Consider the following 22,530-nt stretch of genomic DNA (forward strand, 5'->3'; position numbering starts at 1 on the left):
ATTCATTTTTCAAATCACAGAAGTGTAATGTGTGAAAAGTAAAATGTGTGTCAAAATTCCATTTTAAATTCAATACTGTCACACATCATATTCTACAGACTTCAGAAAACATCTTTGTTTGGTACAGATCCCCACAAGAGTCACACCATAACCATTTTTATCTTTTTCAATGAACAAGAGAATGATGATGTAAAAGTTATGATTCCCTCTAATATTTCAAATCATACCATAATTGTAGTATCAGTCAAAATAACCAGAATTGGCTATTTTTTGAAAATGTTCAGCCCTAATGGTAAATAAGTTCCTAAAAACACCTCAGCGCTGTCTTTTTTTTTACCAAACATCACTCAAACAGGAGTAAATAGTGCATTTTGGGGGCACTATTTTCGGCTGCGGATTAACATACATTTTGTGCTCTGGTGCACTCAAACTAACCTTGAATGGCATGTTTGCACATTTCAGGAAAGGTCAGTTGTAACACTGGTGTCTTGGGCAAAATGAACTTAATTCATAAGTACATGAAAAATGCACAGCTGAGATGATGAATGATGATGCTCCAGCTTTTAGCTGTGCCTGAGGCACAACTATATTTTGACATAATTCTATTAGGTTTGGAAATTTATTTTATGTAGTTTTTCATGGACACGATAGAGGAATAAGCTGTACCAGGCTTTGGTTACACATGTAATTCTTGACGATGGGATGAATAAATTGTTAGTATTTGTCTTAATGGTATTTGTTGACAAAAAGAAATATCACCAGACACATCTTCTATTTAGTGATACAGAGCGAGTATATCCCGTTCTGCAGGGATTTGGGAGCCGACTGTGGCACTGCTATTCAGTTTCAACCTCCGCTTTCACAGCCTCAACTCTCTGTCACTGGACCATCTGTCTGAAAGCCTGAGAGGCTCCTGTGTCAGTCACTTTAAGTATCATCTGTCAGTCTCCCCCTCAGCACAATCCCAGCAGTGATACAACACTCCAGCCGAGCCCACGGAAGCTCCTGGATACCACCTCCTTAATTATGATGAATAACAGGGACAGATGACTAACAAAAATCCTATAAAAATAGATGAAATATGAATATAAAAACTCTTGATGCAAGCATTTTCAACCGCTGTGTTGGCTATATCGTCTGGATGTCCCATCTGTTTATACGTTTATGATATAGTGTGTGTAATTCTCCAGATCTGCTGATATGGTGTCAATGAAAGAGGGCTGCAAGCACTGAAGAATTCTGATATTTTTTTGTTGTTGTTCTAGTTTTTTTTTTTTTTTTTTCAGCATGGTCTTCCTTTCGCCAAATACAGAACCCACAAGCTTTCATGGAGACATTTAACCCTCATAGTGATCGAGACAAGAAGGACACTTGAGGAGGATATGGTTTTAAAATGAGAGAAACGGGCGACAGAAACTCCATCATTATCTTTCTTCCCATCAAAGTGCTTTTTGTTTTAAAGTTAAAACTGTACAGTATTCACATACACGTTGTTGGACATACAGTAGCATGCTGAAAATTCACAGTTAAGTCTGAAAATATTTTTTTCTCTAAAGACGGGCCTATATTTTCAAAGCGTTGTAATGGATGCATTTGATTTGAAGAATGGTTACCAATAAAAAGGGGCATCACATGTCACATGGTGTCACAGTGGAAATTAAGGTCTGAACGGGGCTGCTGGAAGAGACTGGCCATCAAGAAGGTTATGCTGTCCTTTAGAATAAATGTGTTTTGATGCATCAGACCATGTTTATTTTACAGATTTGTCCAAATGTAGGGGGTCTAAGACATGATGTTTGAAGTGCTATAGACCATTTTGTCCAAGTCTTTTGTCTATAGACAATGGATTTGAAATAAAGTTGAAGAAGATGGGATTGTTGACAGGTTATATGGGACTGAAGCCAGGTGAGGCTGTGTGAGACACGGTAAGCACACGCTCCTTCCCTCCCTGGCTGAGCTTCTCGGCACTGCGCAGGCCGCCATACAGCCTCTCTTCCACTGAGACGACCAGCTTGTCTGTCAGGCTGCTCTCTGAAACCTCAGATAGAATAGCCTGACTACTGTTGTTGTTCCTGTTGTCGACTCTCGGATCCATGAAGCTCTTCTGTGTCGTCACAGTGGTCAAAGACTGGCTAGTTGTGCTTTCTGTGTCTTTTTGGCAGCCGTCGTCCTCGCCAGCTGACTCTGTGCAGGTCTTTGTTGCATCAGAGCCTTCAGAGGTTGTGTTGGCTGTGTTTTCTGTGGTGTCCCCCGCTGCTCCTTCACTCGATGGATCTTTGTTCTCCGTGCTCTCTTTGGCTGCTTCCTCACAAGCCGCAACCTCACTGGCCTCTTCATCGGCAGCACTCGCGATGCGTGAGAGTGTGCTGTGATACCTGGTGTCCAGAGGGTAGCCGGCACTGTCGCCTCGCCGCAGTGGAGTGAACCTCTGCCTCTCCAAAGATGGGGAGTACCTACCCCCGGCGCCTGACCCCGGGTCGCTGTATTGCTTGTGTCTCTGCCACTGCTTCCGGAGGTGAACTCTGGATCGGTGCCTGGAGCGCAGCGGAGAATCCTGCTGGTCGAACCGCGGATCGTGACGGAGGAACTCGTTGAAAAGAGCGTCCGTCTTCTCATCGATGCTGTAGTCACGGCGGCGGAGACGAGGTGGGTGAGGGCTAGAGGGCGGTGCGATTGGTTTCATCAGCGGAGACATCAGCTGCGGTTGTGTTTCTGGAGGTTTTTGAGGATGATGTGTTTTCAGAAGTTGATATGGTTCTTGAAGGGTCAAAGTTTGAGATTTCTCCTTTAGTTTCTCCTCAGTCTCTGTGCTCATCTCGTCCTCCAGCTCCTCCTGAAACAGCTTGGCCTCGATGCTCTCGCACACTGAACCTTTCCTCCCAGAGCTGGTGAAGAACAACCTCCTCTCAGACGCCGTCTTCCCTCGAGGAGCTCCAGGAGTCCCAAAAAGCCGCATTTCCTCAGGGGCCCTGGATGGTGCTTCAATAGAGGCGTAGCCACTGTCCATCTGGAGGAGCTTTCGGTTCCCTGCCTCAGCCTCTCCTCCAGCTCCACTTCCCATCTCGCTGTCCCCGCCTGATGCCCCTCTGATTCCTCCCTCCAACCCCTCTCCATCTTCAGGCTCATCGTCCAGGTCTTGTGACAAGCAGCTGTCCAGGCCAGGGCGAGCTCCTGCGCCACCGAGGGACGAGACACTGTCTGCATCGCTGCGGATGGACTCCCGATCTGTGCTGCTCTGGTCTGAGGAGGCGTATTGCTCCAAGGAGGCTCGCAAGCTCCAAATGTCTCTGTAGAGGGAGTGAGGAGCCTCCGAGCTCTCCTGGCGAATCATGAAGGAAAGAGACGAGCCTGAGTCGGTCCTTCGTCTGGCCTCGGCTCCCAACACCACCTCATCCCCGTCATCTACCTCTGCCTCACTCTTTTTCCTCACATCTGGTGTCATGAGGTCTGTCTTTGTGTCTTTAGTTTTCCTTAACATGTCTTCAAACCTTTCCTGTATGGCAGCATCTTGTTGTTCCCCAAACAAGTCGTCATCTTCTACCGATTCCAGCTCGACTGCTGCTGATTCTGTTCTCATATCTGCACCAAATTTTGTTTCTTTTTCTACTCCTGTTCCATTTTCTGTTACCTCTTCTTGCCTCTGGGCGTGACAATCATTTGTTGGAAAACAGTGATCGTCTCTTCTGGCGCTGCTGCTTCCACCCACCTCCACCATGGCCTCCAGTTTTAGCCTGTACAAGTGGAGAACAGTCAGTTAATCAATAATTCTTGGAATTTCGTCATGCAAGTCTTGGGATTATCGGACGGGACGTACCTGCTGAGGAAGACTGAGGATGTGGGTGCAGTGTCAGGGAGAGACAGAGACTCTGCAGAGAGGGACTGGAGGCCACTGGTCTGGATGGGACTGTGTGGAAAAGAGTCAATGACATCATCTCGGAGAGGAGAGGAGTCGTCCTCGGTGGTGTGATCAGTGGTTTCACTTGCTGCTCTCTGTCTCTGGAAGGGCCTTCTCTTTGGGGATCCTGGTAGAAATTTGCACGAAAAGATAGCAGTCAGTTTGTGTTGATGTTTTTGACCATGTCAGTAAAGATTCTCAGTCATCTAAGTCATGGTTATCCAAGAATGGTTGAATCAAGGGCAGCTGGACTTGGTTGTTTCAATTCTCAAGTCGTATCAACACCCTTGAAAACAACCCAACAGAGTTTAAGTACCTATGCATGGTTGCATAAAACCGCTTAGACCAAGGTTTCCTTAAAATTTTCATCTAAGACCCAGTGTACTTCAAGATGGCATAACCAAGGCACAATCAGGGAATCAAGAAATTTGGTGACCTTATGAGAATAAGGTACTTATGTCCTTTGAACAGTTGTGTGTGGGACTCACTATGTGAGAGGGCACTAACCTTCTCATACAACAGCCGCCATAAACTTTCGCAATTTAACATTATCTACAGAACCCACTTTGCAGCAGAGACTCCATAAGGTAAACAAATTCATTTTAAACCTTTGCCCTAGATGCGAAATAGAGACAGGTGATCTTCTACACGTGTTTTGGAAATGTGATACATTAAATTGTTACTGGGGCTCGATGTGCGAGACCCTTGAGAAGATTACCAGATTTGAGATCCCCGGTTCCCCTAAACTAGCGTTACTAGGCAACATATCTGACATCGCTCTTGCCGAAAGAAACAAGGTGAGGTTCATCAAACTGGCCATAATCGCAGGTAATAAATGCATTGCCTTGTTATGGAAAAGCTCAGATCCTCCCACTGTATCCATCTGGTTTACAGAACTTTCCTCATATATGACATCAGAGAAATTATGTTCAGTCTCAAAAGAGAACCACACCTCTTTGATAAATGTTGGTCTGGCTTAATAAGTAGACACTCTTATATGTAGACGTAAGATGGGTTATGCAACTGGGAATCCCCACCAGTCAGTCAGAACTAGAACAAAGAAGCCCTTTCGATGAGAGGATCTACACCCAGTCCAGTTGCCCTCGATTTAATCTGTCTTGGATTATGTTTTTCACCTTTTAATTTGAAGCGTTTGTTATTTTCATCAGTGACATTTATCCAAACCTTTGGCATCCAGGCTGGCAGCCCGGTGACTGCTGTCAAACTTCCACCTCCTGAAGTAAGGCCCTGCCCCCTCCAGACTGGCATGGCGGCGCAGTTTAGAGAAGAAATGTAGAACTGAAGTCTGGCCCGGAGCTTGAGCCGACTCTCCTCTCATCCCCCTTTCGCTCTCAGCCTCTCCCCTGTCCCCGACAGCCTCCATCTGACAGAAGAGATGAAAGGAGAGGAGGGTGGAGGGAGGTGATGAGACATTAAGGAGGGGCTGAGGCAGACGACGAGCTGAGATGAATCGTGACGGGCAGAGGCAAAGCCCTCAGGGGACAGCAGTTTGTCATATTGTCACTCAGCTGCAGTGATGACTGATGCTACAGTGCATCAGTAGGTTTGAGCCTGTGGCAGCTGCTTTTAACAGCTCTGTTTATGTGTGATACAAGTGGATCAATCTGCGCAGAAGAATCTATCTGTGAAAACGTATTTCTGAACAAAAGTGTTAATGCTGCTGGCTTACTTGCAATTTCTCTGCAAAAAACAATTAGCGGTTCGCAGATTTTTGAGAGAATGTGTTCTTATCATCTCAACAGAAATGTCTCAAGCAGAGGCTGAAAATAACAGCTATGTAAAACTCAGAATCTGGCCCTAAAATATTACCGTTTCATTAACAGAAAGACCTCAGAATGAAAACATTAGTTTTACCTGAGAACTTAAGACCTCAATAAAAAGCTGTAGCCCATGTCAGCATGCTAACATTGCTGACAAAGACAAATTTTAGACCCAACAAAATCAGAAAAGTCCTCAATGGAAATTCAGAGGACTGGTTAAGTTATTACAACATCTATTGACCTGAAGTATGCAGTGATCACTTTATAATTCAATACAGATTAGAAAAGGAACTCACTGTCTGGGAGCGTGTGTGCTGTGGTTTCATGGCTGATGATACCGATCTGGGGCCCTGGTCCAGGATGGTGGAGTGGTGCGGGTCTCCTGGCAGACCTCCGCTGAGGCTCTGTCCCATCCAGTCGGGGACTCGTCTCTCACTGGGCTGGAGAGAGAAATCGCAGGTTAGAGATGAGAAAAACAAACCTGATAACCTCACCCAGCGAGTGTGAAGTCACCTGGTAGATGGTGAGGGGCAGTTTAGGAGCTGCAGTCTCACTGATGTTGATGGTGCTGCTCTCTGTTGAGTCACACTCCATGATGGTGAGGATCTTCAGATCGCACGGGGCCGGAGGCAGGTGGAGGTGGGTCAGCCGGGCCTTCTTCAGGTGGTGGAAGTCTCCCTCAGTGAGAGTGTACCTGAGAAAGACGAGCGATCATCTAATCTGGTTCAATCAACCGTTTATCTACATAATAATGTAAAGTTCAGTACCTGCGTGCTTTGCCCTGAGTCGTCTTCTGTTCGTAAAGTGCAGATTCATTGAAGGAGACTCTGCGGCCAGTAGACCCGGTGGAGACGAATCTTTCTGACTCTCCATCATGACAGCTCGAAGCTGAAAGAGCGTCTGATTCATCCAGATGAATGGTGATCTCTGAGCAACAAAGAGGACAAGGACAAACCGTGGTAGAGAAATGAAAGAGTTAGTGACGACTGTGGATCTGAAAACATGCATATACAAACTTTTAAAAACCACACAGCTCTGACCTTGGGTGGGCTGAGAGTCCTCAGCATAGGTGGTGTTTGTCTTCTCGAGGTCATCGCTGGCTCTGAAAGGGGGAATGAGTTTGACAGAAACAAAAACGCCTCGTCACATCACACGTTTCAATTTCACATTCAACACAGCTTTAATCCAGTGCTGCTGTCACGTTGGCTCCTGTAATCCTCGTGTGTTTGCAGACGAGCCAGAGCCTCACACACACACACACACACACACAGTGTCACTCAGCAGGTAACACCCACCTGGAGTAGCGTCGTCCACCCATGCAGCAGCGGTGACAGAAGAGGAGCAGCAGGGAGAGCAGGACCAGCGTCCCCCCGGCAAAAACACTCAGCAGCACCAACAGCAGCACATAGTTCTCCACCTGGCCCGCAGACACAGGCACATCCTGATGGAGGAGAGAAAAAGAAGTCAGGACCCCAGCAGAAGTATGTTTAGTCATGTACTGTGCATAAGTGCAATTTTGAGGAGTGTTTCCATTTTATGCTGCTGCATACCTCCACTTCACTTTTAATAACTCAGGACAATGTTAGAAATGAGTGTTCTCACTTTATCATGGTTTCCTAGGGACTGCTGTCTTTTTTAGCCATAAATAAATCAAATCAAGAGCTACATTTCAGAGGGAAATAATGTATTTTACTTTCAACTAATTTGGCAGCTAACATTGTAGCTAGTTATCTCTTGCTTCAGATTAATTTTTCAATACAAAACATCCAATCTCTTTATAAAATATGATTTATCACAGTTGAAATTAGCTCCACCTCCACCAGCTACAACACTAAAATCCTGCAGACTCAAGCCACAAATTAGAAGACTTTAGAATTAACTTGACAAGCTCAAAAAAGACTTGCAACTTGACTTGGGCTTGAACACTAATTCAACTGGATTTGAGCCAGACTCAAGTAACATTTACATAAAGTTACTTTAGCAAAGCAACATTAGCCAGGGAGTTGTATCTTTGGTTTTAGACATTGCTGCTGTTTTAGCAGCTAAATGTCTCACTATGTTCACCAGCTAGCTGCTAACTTAGTCTATCACACCTGTGACGGTTAAAGAACTGCAGTCATCGGTCTGTTGCTCGCTCTCCATAGATGCCATCAAGCATCCTGGACTTTGGTCAGAACAGTGAAGCAACATACACAAGAGTAAACGTGACTGACTGTCATCATGTTGATATGATAACATCTGTAATGTTAGGCTTTTTGTTGTGGTGGGTGCAAGTCACTCATTGGCATTAGCAGACCCCATTTCTAATGTTAGCAAGCGCTGCACACTGTTGGAGCTGTAGGGGAGCTGAAGAGAGGCACCTATAAACATCACATCCTTTGGATTTTAACCGAGAAAGTCTGGGAAAGTCTATTTTTTTATTACGTGACAATCCATTCACACACTAGAAATACAAAGCAATTAATACTGATAATTTAAGTTTATCAGTCATTTACTGTATAATGTTTGTACAGTATGACATTGTTTTAGGGGTTTTTACCAAATTACAGTGTAATTTGCATGTTACCAGGCGTGAATGGGTTGGGACTGTCCCCTGGTTTCTGTCTTCCTCTTCAAACTGCTTTCTCTTTCTATAGATATTTTAGAGACAAGAGTGACATTGACCAAAAAACGCTCTGTGCAGTGATCCTAAACTCCTTTTTCCCCACCTCACCAAACCATAAAGCCACATCATCTGTACACTGATCAACACAAGATAAAAAAAAAACACAATCTTTCAAAAAGTCTGTCACTTGCCGACAAAATATCAACTGTGTCGCTACAAATATGAGCCTTCGAACACGACAGCGGCTGAACCCTGACCCTGTTTGTGCTCCGTTATTGTTTGGGTTGCACAACATCAATTTAATTTCCACCACTTGCATTCAAATGGCATTGCTGCAGCCCATAACTCATTGCCTTAATAGCACAACAAGTCCGAAGCTCACACCGTGTCTGTGTCGTCCTGTTGTGTTGTCGTGGCTGCATTCGTCCTGCTTGGACGCTAATTGATTCTTGTCTCTTTGGAGCTTTGCAGCAATGAGGAATCTCTTTGTCGCACTACGCTGTCAGATAAGCGGCGTAATATTTAATAATGGGTGGAATTAACACCAAAAGACTTTTCTTAAGTCCCTGATTCTTATCCACACACACGCTCACATACGTCCGGCCTGCTTACACACACTCACACACACATACTGTCGACAGCACAACTGCCCTCTTCTCCACTCTCTCTGATTAATACTCTCAGTCTTGGCTGAGTGAGCTTTGGGGATGCTAATCGAAACGTCAGCGAGACCCTTAATTCAATTTCCCAGCTCTCCTCAATGAGGGGGAAATGAGGCCTCCGCTGGCTAAAAATGGAAATCCGACGAGGAGGAGGAGGAGGAGGAGGATGCAGACGCACATGAGCAATCCCCACACCAGACTTTCCTGGCTCTTCTTCCGATGTCAGTTTTCAAAAGGGAGTTAAAATATTTTTTTTTTTCACCATCACAAATGGAACATTAATCTATTGCAACATTTAGCGTTATATAATATATGGAAATGATAAAGTTAGTCGTCGTGCACAGATCTGAAGGAAACAACGGCGTGGAGAAGCTCCTCGCAGAGCACAGACTGACCTTTAAATGATGATGACCTTAACACTGCAAGGTCATTACAGCAAATACCTCAAAATCCCGCCGCGGACTTGATGCACAGACACGAGCGCTTCAGCTAACGAACACTTTCATTATCGATTAATCTGCCTGTTCCTCTCTCAATCAGTCATTTTGTCCGTAAAATGTCAGAAAATAGTGAAAAATGCCCTTTCAATTTATAATCCGCCATTTTCATTTTCTCTGACAATCAGTCCAAAATCCAGAAATATCCAGTTTACAGTGAAATAAAACAAAGAAAAGCAGCAACCAGAGAATGTTTGACATTTTGACTGAAAAAATAATCTGTTATCAGAACAGTGGCAGGTTAACCTTCCATCTGTGGACTAATGGAAGTGTTTTAGAAAGCAGAGGGTGTGTGCAAAAAGAGCAAAAACAGCTGATTTTTTTGTTGACTGTGCTCTCACTGTAAATGGTTGAGGTCCTGCCTGTAAGCATCAATCAATCTGTGTCCACTTCAGTCACAAGCTCAATCTAACACAGAGGAGAGATCTGCTGAACAGAAAAAAAAAAAAAAGATATTTTGTACTTCTGAAACCGTTCACTTCATCACCGTTTTTCCCCTTTAATTCAATCTAACCAGAGCATATTGAAGGAATAGTTCGGATTATTTGAAGTGGGATGGTATGAGGTCAGTGGATTAACTACATAAGATGGAGGTTGGCTCGCTCCCGGTTTGGAAAAGCAGCAAGAGAACCAGCATAGAAGCTAGGAAATGTACCGCAGTGGACAGAGTCAGCTACAAAAGACATTTTAGGCGCTTAAAAAAGGGATAGTCCCCTTACTAATATCAGAAAATGTTTTCGATGCAGCCTAAAATGCTGGTAGCTGTATCAAGAGAACGAACGTCTGTGCAAGGATCCGATACCAAGTGACTTATTAACCCTGAAACAGGACGCTGCTTGGAAGTAGAAGAGGTTTTTTTTTTTTTATGGCATTCACTCTCTGTATGTATTTGTTTTACAAAATGTTTTAATCTGAGCCAGGCCAGAAAACAATCAAAGCAATCATATCACATCCATGTGAGTTTAGTCATATATAGCTATTAAAAAATAATATATATATATATATATATATATATATATATATATATATATATATATATATGTATATATATATATATATGTATATATATATATATATATATATATATATATATATATATATATATATATATATATATATATATGTATATATATATATATATATATATATATATATATATATATATATGTATTTAACGCACACATATTGGATTGATATTCAGTATCGTCCAAGTATCAGAAGAGAAAAAACTATACCAGAATATCTCAACTTTAAAAAGGTCCACCCGAAAAAACACAATATCAGTTTAAATGTACACTCTATTTTCACTGCTTTATCTTGCTCTCTCTCTCTCTCTCTCTCTCTCTCTCTCTCTCTCTCTCTCTCTCAACCAAACTCCATTGATGAAATCAGTAATTTTACCTCACAGAACATGTGAGTTTTTCAGTCCCTCCAGGATTTCACGGGCTGTTTTGGGGATTGTTGCGGCCTAAAATGCTTCATTTCACGGTAGCTTTTCTAAAAAATTGCAATGCATGTTGCAATGTTTTTAGGCATCTTTTTGCAATAAAATTGCAGGAGCAAGAGAAACTTGTAAAAGAAAATTACAATTTTTTGTACAATTTATTCAAAACTGCAATCTGTTCTGAGTGTTTTAAGTGACTTTTCCAAAAGATTACAAAAGAAGTGCACCTGGGAGGTGTTCCACAAAGAAGCAAAATCCTTTTTACCTCAAACTTAGTCAAAACAGCACAAAATTCTAAAATAGAAATGCACAGAGCATTGATAAATGTCAATTACAATGGCAAACGCAAACTGATCGGTAGAACTCACAGGAAGCAACAAAGGTTGGTCAGATTTGCGGAGTGTGGACAAAATTGCAAGGGTGTGCTTCCTGGAGGGAATGGTTGCTGGTCTACCACTGCCATGATCCATTAGTTTGCTTTTCTTATTGTGCGACATGAACGACCCTGAACCAACACTTAAATCACACAAGAACACAAACTAACTAACAGATCGAGGCAGCAGAACACCGGTGACTCCTGTGTTCTGTGAGGTAAAATTACTGATATTCCTCATGGAGTCTGGCTGCTTTACAGAGAATGATTTTTGGCTTATATAACAGCGGTGTCCTGTCTCACAGTGAGGTAAATCTGTGAAAATATTGTAAATATAGCGCACGCTCAAAATGACATTTATGTCTTTGGATGTGAACCTTTCTTTCTGGTGGCTAAAATACGTTTTGCTGCTGACCGTGTCCACAGCTGCCTGCAACGGCACTACTCCATCTACTGCAGGTAACACACTGACTGACTGAAGCACCTCATTCAAGATATCTTTTAGATTGATTAGATGTTGTAGTGGTCTACACTCAGCTGAAGCCTATGTGGAGATGCACTATAATAATGTTTGAAGCTGTATGTATGCATGTCTGTGTATGACTAACAGCTCCATCACGGCAGTGTAGCAACAAACACACCCTGATACACCCACTGTTACGTGTGTGTGTGTGTGTGTGTGTGTGTGTGTGTGTGTGTGTGTGTGTGTGTGTGGCAGAGAAAAACACACAGTTTGTCAGAGCGTCTGTTGCTTAATGAAATCTGCTGTTTTTACAAGCTCAGCCAAACAGGAAGAACAACACAATCAATCAGCTGGAGCAGCGGAGCTTCTCGCCACTCTTCAGGTCATGTTTCTAACACACTCTCTCTCTCACACACACACACACACACACACACACACTGTCGAAGCAAACAACTGTCAATTCTCCCTGCGCACAGACAGCTTTAACTGTCCGATAATCACCGCCGCTGGCTCGCATACCCCCCTCCCCCCACCCCCAACCCCAGTCCTCCAGGGGCTACATGGCACACAAAGCCAGCAGCACACTCAGTCCTGTTTCTGAGTCAAATCCTCTTTGGATGCAGATCAGATTGTCCTCCACTACTGCTCCACCTGGGGTATAATACCTGAAACACTGGGGAGTTAACTCACAGAGAGTCTTTTTGTTGATGTTGTTGTTGTTGTCTGCTTATCGGTCCGGTCTGATCTGTATACTACTGTTAGAAGAGTTGTCGACATTCACCAGATGCTAGCTGACGTGAAGGTGTGGAGAGGATGTGTTGATGGTGTCGGACAGAGTGTGAAGGAGGAGTGGTGGACACACACACAGCTCGTACTCACAGTGGAGTTCTCAGTCAGACTTGTCAGAACAGGCAAATCATTGCTCATGGTCCAGGTCAGCGTGAGTGAACCCTGCGGAGAACGGAGAAAGTGAGGTCAGACAGAGATGCTTCTTTCTAGACAATGATGCAAATTCTTGCATTTTATGCAAAAGATCTAAAGCAGATGTTTGGTGTAGTCTGAAGTTATGCAAAAAGCAATATTAGGCTATCTTGGATCAACTGATGGGATCAAATAACATGATTACGATCCCATAGACGTCCAGGAATTGAGAGAAACTGAGCAAGAAGATCCCTGTTCGAGACATTAATATGATTTCTGTTATTTTATACAGAAAAGTGCTGAAGGTCAACAAATGATCAAAAGGTTGGATTCAGCTCAGAGGCTGTCTAACTCTAAAATGGATTAACTTATTGTTAGTTTTGGTCTATTATTGATAACAATGTGTATTATCAGTTTTCCTATTCAAAGACAATGCATGATGGGTCACTACATCTCATTTATATAAACAGGTGTGTCCACAGTTTCACCTTTAACAGAGGAAGACTCTTCGTCATGTCTACGTCTAATGAAAGAAGGTTTGGGAATGAGACAGCGTCTTTGAGCTGATCATTGTTATCCAACATCTTCAGAGCTTGTAGGGATGAACGTGTCCCTCCTGATGGTTTGCTAAGTGCAGAAGGATCTGGTGGTTTTGGTTTACTGGATTGCAAACCGTTACGGCCGCTATATAAATGTAATGGTAAGGGTAAATGGACTGCATTGCGCTCTTCTTGCAAACCGACCACTCAAAGCGCTTTACATCACATGCCAGCGTTCACCCGTTCACACACACACACACACACACACACACACACACACACACATTCACATACTGATGAGATACACAGGCTGCCATGCAAGGTGCCAGCCTGCTCATCCTCAGTATTGTTTTGGGTATTATAACCCCCTGAGGAGGAATTTATATTCTACAATTAAGGCTAATTCTGACATTTTTTTAATCATTAGATTCAAATATAATTGTCTTGAGGCAAAAGAACAAGTTCACTTATTTCTAATAGTATAAAATAAAGTCACTGAGCCTTTCTCCACCAGTTATGTTCCCGGTGATGTTCATAATTATTTTAAACAGCGTTTAGGCTTTCATGAAGAGATAAAATTGACAGAAAATATGACTTAACACATAATGTGAATCATATTAAAAATGAGACCTGGTGTCGAGAGGTGATTTTTGTACATATTAGATTATTTGTATTATTCTAGGATGCCTAACAACATCTGGCAAGGGGAAATGAAAACTAGCTTTTAGCCAACTCATTTATTTAAATATTGATTAATGTACATTGTCCTGATCAAATAAATACAGTCAGTTAAATTAAAATACTTCACAGAGCTCTGGAGTCGTACTGAGGGAATCTGGACTTATCCTCCATATTTCTAAGTTGCTGGCTGCAGTCCTGACTGGAGCCACTCCTGCTATTTAGCACTGCATTTCCATAATGGGTGACTTGTGAGCTTAAATATTATGATTTTTAGTCTCAAACACACAATTTTGACAGCGTCCTTCATTGGACCATCCATGCCTTGTAATCAACCACATCTTTCAAACTGCACAGTCCCAGTTTATAATGAAGAGTTCATCATCAATCCGAAGCAAAAATAACCCTGGAGACATCACATGGGTTATTTACTGAGACATTAGAGAGATATCCCACAGTGCATCAGAAAACATTACACAACAAGCTAAACAGTGCTCCCTATGTCGGGTTAACTGATCTCCTTGTGTAAAATTGGTGTAATGCCCCTTTAACAAGCAACATAAGCCTAACTGTTGTCTGGATTGAGTGCTCTGCATTAAACCCTAATGTGTCTGAACATATGCTGACATCTCCCCGAAGATGAACAATATCCAACAATCCCTCACAATAAACTCTCCTCTCAGTCTGTCGACTGCAGAATAACATCTGTAAAATGAGCCTCGGTGAGACGGAGACAGGAAGACAAGTGTGGTGAGAGACAGAGAGAGACAGAAGAGCTGACAGTACATAATTATTTACACAGAGAGCAGCTTGTGTAACATCAATCCATTATTGCATTCCTTACACATACTGCTAACGCCGCTGCACACTCCCTCACCATGTGAGAGTCATATTTTATGTAATATCTCAGACATACAAACGGCTCAAGGTAACTACAACAAAGCTCTGAATACCAAGAGCACAGCAACAAAAGAGAAACACACACACACACACTCACAAACAGACTTATGCTGAAGTATTTCAGTATTAAAACATGTTATAAACGGTTTAACGCTCAGTGGTTGGATTGTACCAACAATGATTCATTTTTAATCCCATTAAACAGTAATGTTTTAACCTGACCAAGCTTTTAAACTATCTTAAAATTAAGAAACACCTCAGTTTTTTACTCTACACCTGCTTAAATTTGATTTGATTGTACCAGAAGCTTAAACCCCAATTTAAAATGTGAGCCATTATTAATTTTAGCCTTTAAATCAACCTTTAAAATGGCTGCCTGTTAGAGATGGATTTAGCAAAATAAAATCCTCAAAGAAGATTCGGTCCAAAAGAGTTTTATGATGTGTTTCTTCTTTCTTTCATTTTAGTTTATTGTTAAAACAGTGTGTCAGTTGCTGCCAGGCTCCTTTTTTCCTTATGTTTTTTTTTTTAATCTTCTATTATTTTTCCTATTATTAGTCTTTTACTTATTTGACCAGGATAATTATTTTTTTAGTTAGCCATCAAACAATGTAACATTTTGCTAACTTTTTTGGTAACTAGTAAACATTGTAACACTTTTTTAAATGTTTGGTTAGATCAGAAACAATGTAACATTTTGTCAACTTCTACCTAACTAGTAAACAATGTAACATGTTTGCGAGCTTCTGCCTGACAGCATTTGAATTTATTTATTAATCTATTTATTTTAATTTGGGTAAGCGAGCATCTCTATACTGAATGAACCATTTAATTTCGGTTCACAACGATGAACTCTGATTTATTAAATAGAGATTAGTTTTTAACTGTGTAACATTTTTTAAATCTACATTTAAATCAAGATTTACTCATTTTAAACCTAGCTTTGCTAAACTCTTATTAAATCAGTCCTTGTTGATGCAACCTATAAAGCAGAAATAAGGACATTTTTAGTGTGGTTCAATGGACAGCAAAATTCTTCTATGAAGACATATTTAATATTATAACATCTTTTACTATATTGTTATTATCTTTTTATACAGCAGCCCCTACTTACAGGCACCACAGCACACACAGCAACACTTATATCTGCTTACAGTTACATTTATAATGTTTTAAGCAGTGTATTTTGATAAAAGTAAACGCAGTGTTTTCAGGCAGTAGTTGCCTTTTCAGGACTCTGCCTGATTTTCCATCTCCCTCAGGACAGACGTGGTGAAAACATCTGTCTTCTCTGCGCTGATTAAATAACAAACTGTTAAAATGGTTTAAAGCGACCTTGCGGAAGAATTAAATGACATGGTCTTATGCACTATATTGTTCAAGGTCTTAAAAATGTCCTTGCTGGCAGTCTTACATTTCCCTTTTTTTTATTACAGCCTATAAAACCACTAAGCCCACACTTAAGGGAGAAGAAGCTCTAAAAGGTTTCAGAGCAGACACTAATTTATACTAATTTTATTTTATAACTAACCACTTTGTCAGGATCACACCTAATTAACAGGTAAACTCCCGCTCAGTCATCAGTTACTCTCGTTAGAGATTTACCGAGATATTAATTTTGTCCATCACCACATCGGGACAGACATCAGTCCGACACGTTCTTTCTGTCAAATAAATCCTCCCACCTTTTGTGTCCATGATGCAGCAAGGAACCTAAAATTAACACTTCCAGACCAAACTCCTTTTTAAGAAATATGTAGGCCCACATGTTAACTATGTTAATCCATGGTGGGTCAGTCATGACGTGATGAACTCATGCTGTGTGACCCACATTTTATTAATCATTTTATAATTAATTAAAATTCTAGTTGAGCTCCAAAAGTTTCCAAAGATACCAAATATATCAGGCTGAACATTTAGAATACTTTCATGTGATGAAAAGCTGCAGCCATAAAAACATTTAGTCTTGATTATTTCACTCAGTGTAAATATCATTTTACATACTATAAAACTCTGTTGTGTGCTATAAACATCATTTATGGTACACAATATGCTTCTTACTGTCAGACACTGTGAAGATGTTTTTCCACCCTTAAAGGTTACACTACATGAAGGGAAATAACATTTTTGAGAATTATGGTTCCAAAATCCAATTTGTTTGTTACATTTTTATGTTTCTTATAATAAGAACACATTTATATCATTTAATTTTTATTCCTTTTCCCTATTTTCTCCTTTTTTCTTCTTCTTCCTCTACTTCTTCTTCTTTTTATTATCATTATTATAAATAGCCTTATGTCAGCCTTGTGAAACTTGGGTTGCTCTAAGAGGTTCTGCTCTCAACACATTACGCTACTATTTGTCTAATAGAACCTTTTCTGTTGTTAGAGATTCCTCATCTTCTGTTTCCTGTTTCACTCATGGCGTTCCCCTGGGGTCTATCCTGGGTCCGTTACTGTTCTACGTTTATATGCTGTAAACATAATGTACAGTACCGTTGTTAAGCTGACAACAGCCAGTTATATGTTCCGTTACAATCCACCAATAATAGCAGCCTAACTGAACTTCCTGCTTGCCTTTCTGATATCAGTTGCTGGATTTCCCAAAACCTCTTTAAATTTAACCAAATGACAAAAACAACATTATCTTATTTGGTGGGCTACTTTTATTCTACTTTATCAGAGAATGAAAGCAGGTGCACTTTAAGTTGAAAGGAAGAAAATATAAAAAGCAAAAATGCATTTATTATGTAATAAAGGAGATCTTTTTTCAAGTCAGCATTTTCTTTGTTTTTGTTTTTAAGTTCTACAATTATTTCATATCGTAACTTTTTTAAATCATGGTATTATTAGACCTTCAGTTTTGTGTATCGTTCCATCCCTATTGTTTAAAAAAGTACTTATAAATAAAATTTATTATTATTATTGTTGTTGTTGTTGTTATTAATTTTTTTTATTGTAATAGTAGGCTATAATTATTTACTTTATTTTAATTACGCTAATGACAGCTTGACTTCTTAGCTTCAGCACTATTTGCTGAAGATAAATAGAATCAGACTGAAACACTGACCCCGACTGGTGAAGAAAACATGAATCTAAAGTGTGTGTGTGCGTGCGCGCGCGCATGTGCGCGTGTGCGCACGTTAGTTTCGGATCTAATGATCTAATGTTACAGCCTCACATCATCATCATCATCATCATCGTCATCATCTGTCGCTTTAACCACATACATCAGGCAGACAGACAGATGGAGGCGGCAGACAGACAGACAGATAGTTTCTAGTTCATTCCATCAGTGGACTGTAATGATGCTGTTTAGACCCCTATAAGCATCACATGGAGGGAGGAGGAGGAGGACGGGGGGTAACTGCACATCAGCCTGACTGACGTGTGAGTGTATGATGAAGATGATGGTGATGAAGGTGTCCAGATGTGCTGCTGCTGTATCTTACGGTCTATGCAGGCGGTGTTGGAGCAGCTTCCTCCCGCTGTGTGCGGGCTGACTGACTACAGAGAGCCGCTGTGCAGCAGCAGCAGCAGCAGCCTCAGCATCAGCAGCATCAGCAGCAGCGTCTTCCTCTCTCCTCCGAAAACCCGCCGATCGGGGCTGTCCCACATCATCCCTGCGTCGTCAGTCCTCAGCCTGCGGGGAGTAAATCACGCTTAATGTGCGGGACACCCGACCCCGCGTCTCTCAACAACAAACATCACTCAGTAAAAGCAGCTGCCGCGATGATCCCGTGTCACTCACCTCATCTTACATAATGAAATAGTAGCACATTTACAGCGCCTGGAGGATGTTGTCCACTGACTGGTGTCCACCGGTGGTCCTGATGGGAGCGGGACAGATGTGTGGGACTCACCCGGCTGGAGACTCCGTGTGAAGCGGCGGAGGTCCACAGGCAGCCTGGCCCCTCTGCATACTTTAATTTGGGCTTCAAATAAAGACTGTAGTTATGAATGAAACCACACGCGATTAGACACACCCACCGCCCGCTCCCGACGCACCACGTGACCCCCAGCCCTGATGATGGTGATGGTGGTGATGATGTGAGATGGAGGAGAAAACCCGTCCTCATTCACAGCACTGTCCTCATGAATGGCAGCAGCCGACGGGGACATTGATTGGTCATCTATCCGATCGATTTGTGGTATCGATGCGGATATTTTAATGAATATTTTAATATTTTCCTTTCGCTGTGTTTGAGTCTGTCGCTGTTTCCGCGTTGCGAGACAAGATGCACGGAGACAGATGGTTATTTGTGGACATTTTTGTAATCTCGCCTTTCACCACGTGGTGGCAGTGTGGGACTGTTGTTTCCAGGTTGAACGTACTGTACTTAAAATGGAAGTCCTTCATGTAGATCCAGTCCAGACCTCCAGAGGTCCGTAACAAGGCTCACAGAAGACCCCCCAGCTAAATAATGACTAGTTTAATTTCACAATTATTCAATTTAATTTAATTGGCAATATTGTTATCAAAGGATCAGGGCCAAAACCTCCCTCCTCTCTAACTCTCTCTCAACAAAAATATAAACATAACATTTGGTTTTTGCTCCAATTTTTCATTAGTTGATGTAAAAAATCAAAGACTTCTTTTGCTCTCTAATACTTTGTTCTCAAATTAGTTAAAATCTGTGTTAGTTTGCAAGATAATCCATCAACCTGACAGGTGTGACAATACAAAGACATTAGGTGTATCTTGGACTGGTCACAATTTAAAGCGCACCCTAAAATGTGCAGTTTGATCCTCGGAAAAATCATTCATGAAGTGTAGATACTCCACATGGAGATACAGAAAGCATTTTTTTTCCCAGGGGGGCAAGTCATGACCCGCCCTACTCTGCCTCTGATTGGCTTACCCTGATAGTCTCATCCTAACCCTAACCAATCACTCCTCACGCCTAAACCTAACCAACCCAACCAACAAAGACAACAAGTGCTAGCCAATCAGAGGCAGAGTAGGGCGGGTCATGACTTTGCCCTCCTGGGAAAAATATTGGTATTGCTACCTCTATGTCAAACAGCTGTAGTTCAATGCTTAATAAATGTTTTTGTCAAGATAAAACTGCACATTTTAAGACACACCTGCACAATAATCCTGCTGTTTAATCAGAATCTTTATACGCCACACCTGTCAGGTGGACGGATTATCTCGACAAAGGAAAAGTGCTTGCTAATGTGGATTTTTAACAAATTTGTGAACACAGTTCAAGAGAAATAAACCCTTTGTGTGTACAGAAGAAGTATTGTGTTGTTAAACTGCACTCATGAAAAATGGGGACAAAAACTTAAGTGTCAAGTTTATATTTTTGTTGACTGCATATACAGTGTTGGGGTGTAGTTACCTGCATGTAGTTCAAAAGTTTAACTACAGTTTTCAGTTGCAGGGTGGTAGTTTAACAAATTCACACCTCAGTAGCTTGATGGTGATGCAGTTCAATACTATGAATTCTCATAGAAACTGAGCATTTTTATGATTCCACCTCAACAGTTGCTCCCTGTACTCTCCTTAAAACACACCCTCAGGCTGCCTGAGTGAGGACTGGACCTCCCTGGTCCATAAATCAAACACACCTACATTTTACTCAGTTGTACTTCTGTAACAATGTGAGATTCCAGACTCAGATTGTGATAATTTCCTGTGATGTAGTTTGGATGTAGCTGAACAACTTTTTGACAGTACTTTTAGTTTCACAAGCTACTTTTTTGAGAGTAGTTAATATGTAGTTTAACTACTTCTCATTGTGAAGCAGCTAGTGGTGGTAAACTACACTTGCAAAGTAGCTTCCCCAAGTGAGATCTTGGGTAACATCAACCTGTGTAACATATCTATTTTATTTTTACTTTAAATATGGTTCTTAAATCCTCATACATGCAGCAAATACACAAAACACAAACTCTGAAACATACATTTTTTCAACAGATTGATTGGTGCACCTGCAGTTTGATCACAGTTTTAAGCCTTTTTGATGATCTGAGTTTTGTTGTTTGAGTCATGACAAATGCTGATCTACAAAAATGAATGTTTTTGCGTCACTAATATTTTCTACACTATTTGCACTCTAATCCAAAAATGTTCCTTGCAGTCGTGCCCTCTGCAGCGTACGTTCTCGTGTGATGTAGAAACGAAGGAGCAGCACAAATGGAAAGTGCATCAGCAGCAAAGTGGCAGGAGGTCTAATCTGCGCCTGTATGATAACAGAGAGCGGGAGGACGGTGGGTCTGAACTAGTGAGTGAGTTTAGACTTCTGAAGAACTCATTTTATGTTTCTGCATGAAAACTTTCACTCGAAACTTTTTGCAAACTTGCCCAAAACTGGAACAGCTGGCTGAGTGACAGAAATAACAGCAAACGTGACCAGTTTGATTCAGCTGGGGGACTCAGAGTGAGTTCAGAGCAAACAAAATGACCTGTATCTACATGAAAAACTCTGTCGGATGAACGAGGTGTCACATTTTTTTGGATAGACGTAGAAGAGGTGCTGTTGATTCAGGAATGTGTCTCCTATATGTCTGTGTAAACATTTATTCTCTCTCATGTCTTCGCACGCCATGTATCTTCACATTCCAGTACATTTCTGTGACATTTTCTCTTTTCCTCTCATACGAGCGTCTAATTTACTCTGCAAGCAAAAAGCCTGAGAGAGAACATCTGAAACATATACACAGCATATGGCTTTCAAGGACTTGGGACTTGTTTATACATTTTAGAGGACAAAAATGTCTCCACTGTGACCCTTACATATGATTATATAAGTACATTTCTTATGACAGGTTTAATATTCTGCACACTGAATATAAAACATATCCATGACTGAGACAAAATAGAGACATTTCAGTTATTTAAGATGTGTTTCAGACTTTTTTTTTTTTTTTTTGGCATACTTAGTGTTTTATCTTTGGTCAAATCATTTCTAGCATGCATGGTAAATGTGCATGCTGCATGGTATTTGTAGTCCTATCTTGTAACCTTGTAACTATGAGCAGTGTGTTTTACAATAAAAAATCTTCTCTTTAGTTTATGAATTATTTGGTAGATGAGTTGAATGTAACTAGTAGAACTATTTCATCATTTTCTACCCAGCAGTCGCAGCACTTACAGTCCAACATGGTTTAAAAACTCATGAAAACTCACAGCTGTGTCAGTTTGCTTCCATTACAGGGTTCTGCCCTGATGCAAAGTTAACAAGTTCAATTTTAATAGACAATGTGTTGAACTGGTTTTAGTAAAAGCAGTAAAATGTTGTAAAACTGCTGCATATGTGAAGTTTTTTTAGGCTTCAGGGGGAGCTTTGCGAAACCTGAAGAAAAAAAAATCTTGGGTGTAGACATCTTTAGCCTGAGGCCACAACTGACTGCAAACACCTAATGGTGAGTGTTTAAACAGCAGCACAAAAGAAAAGTGAACTTATTCAGTAACATATATCAGCCCCATCTACCCACAGTTTGCTAACATAAGCTTAGCATTAGACATCATGAGCTAGTAGTCATACCAGACTAAGTAAAGCTGCAGCAGCAGAACCTCTGAGTGTACTGTTTCTTTTCCCTCTACAAGAATCGGGCCTCTTAAAGGACAAGTGTGCAGAGTTTAGTGAAATTTAGCTGTGATGTGGTGGATTGCACCCAGCTCAATATTGCTCACATCACCTTCCCCTTCCAAGCATGTGGGAGAACCTATGATGACTATGAAAAACATGAACAGCCCTCTGTAGAGCCAGATTTTTGATTAGTTCATTCTGGGCTTCTGTAGAAACATGACCTGTTCCCTCC

The 22,530-nt window shown here is 41.4% G+C and overlaps 1 protein-coding gene across 1 annotated transcript; it reads right to left on the bottom strand.

Annotated features, from left to right (window-relative positions):
- Window positions 1–1,424: 1,424 nt before the first annotated feature.
- On the bottom strand, window positions 1,425–18,735 carry cbarpa (CACN subunit beta associated regulatory protein a). Its single transcript, XM_084731560.1, has 11 exons — window positions 18,509–18,735; window positions 18,210–18,400; window positions 12,600–12,671; window positions 6,972–7,117; window positions 6,717–6,778; window positions 6,444–6,603; window positions 6,190–6,370; window positions 5,973–6,116; window positions 5,081–5,279; window positions 3,815–4,022; window positions 1,425–3,731 (listed from the first exon to the last, which is right to left on the bottom strand). The coding sequence occupies exons 3-11, from the start codon at window positions 12,645–12,647 to the stop codon at window positions 1,886–1,888; spliced, it is 2,994 nt and encodes a 997-aa protein (XP_084587686.1). The 5' UTR covers window positions 12,648–12,671; window positions 18,210–18,400; window positions 18,509–18,735; the 3' UTR covers window positions 1,425–1,885.
- Window positions 18,736–22,530: the final 3,795 nt, after the last annotated feature.

The sequence above is a fragment of the Lutjanus erythropterus genome, chromosome 12 (genome assembly GCF_056507025.1).
Source record: "Lutjanus erythropterus isolate fLutEry1 chromosome 12, fLutEry1.hap2, whole genome shotgun sequence".
Lineage (NCBI taxonomy): Eukaryota > Metazoa > Chordata > Actinopteri > Lutjaniformes > Lutjanidae > Lutjanus > Lutjanus erythropterus.

Coding starts and splice junctions, on each gene's coding strand:
- cbarpa (XM_084731560.1), bottom strand. CDS start 12,647: ATGAGCAATGATTTGCCTGTTCTGACAAGTCTGACTGAGAACTCCACT. Junction 5,280..5,972: donor AGCACACACGCTCCCAGACA/GTGAGTTCCTTT, acceptor CTCTTCTGTCAG/ATGGAGGCTGTCGGGGACAG. Junction 3,732..3,814: donor TCCTCAGTCTTCCTCAGCAG/GTACGTCCCGTC, acceptor CCACTTGTACAG/GCTAAAACTGGAGGCCATGG.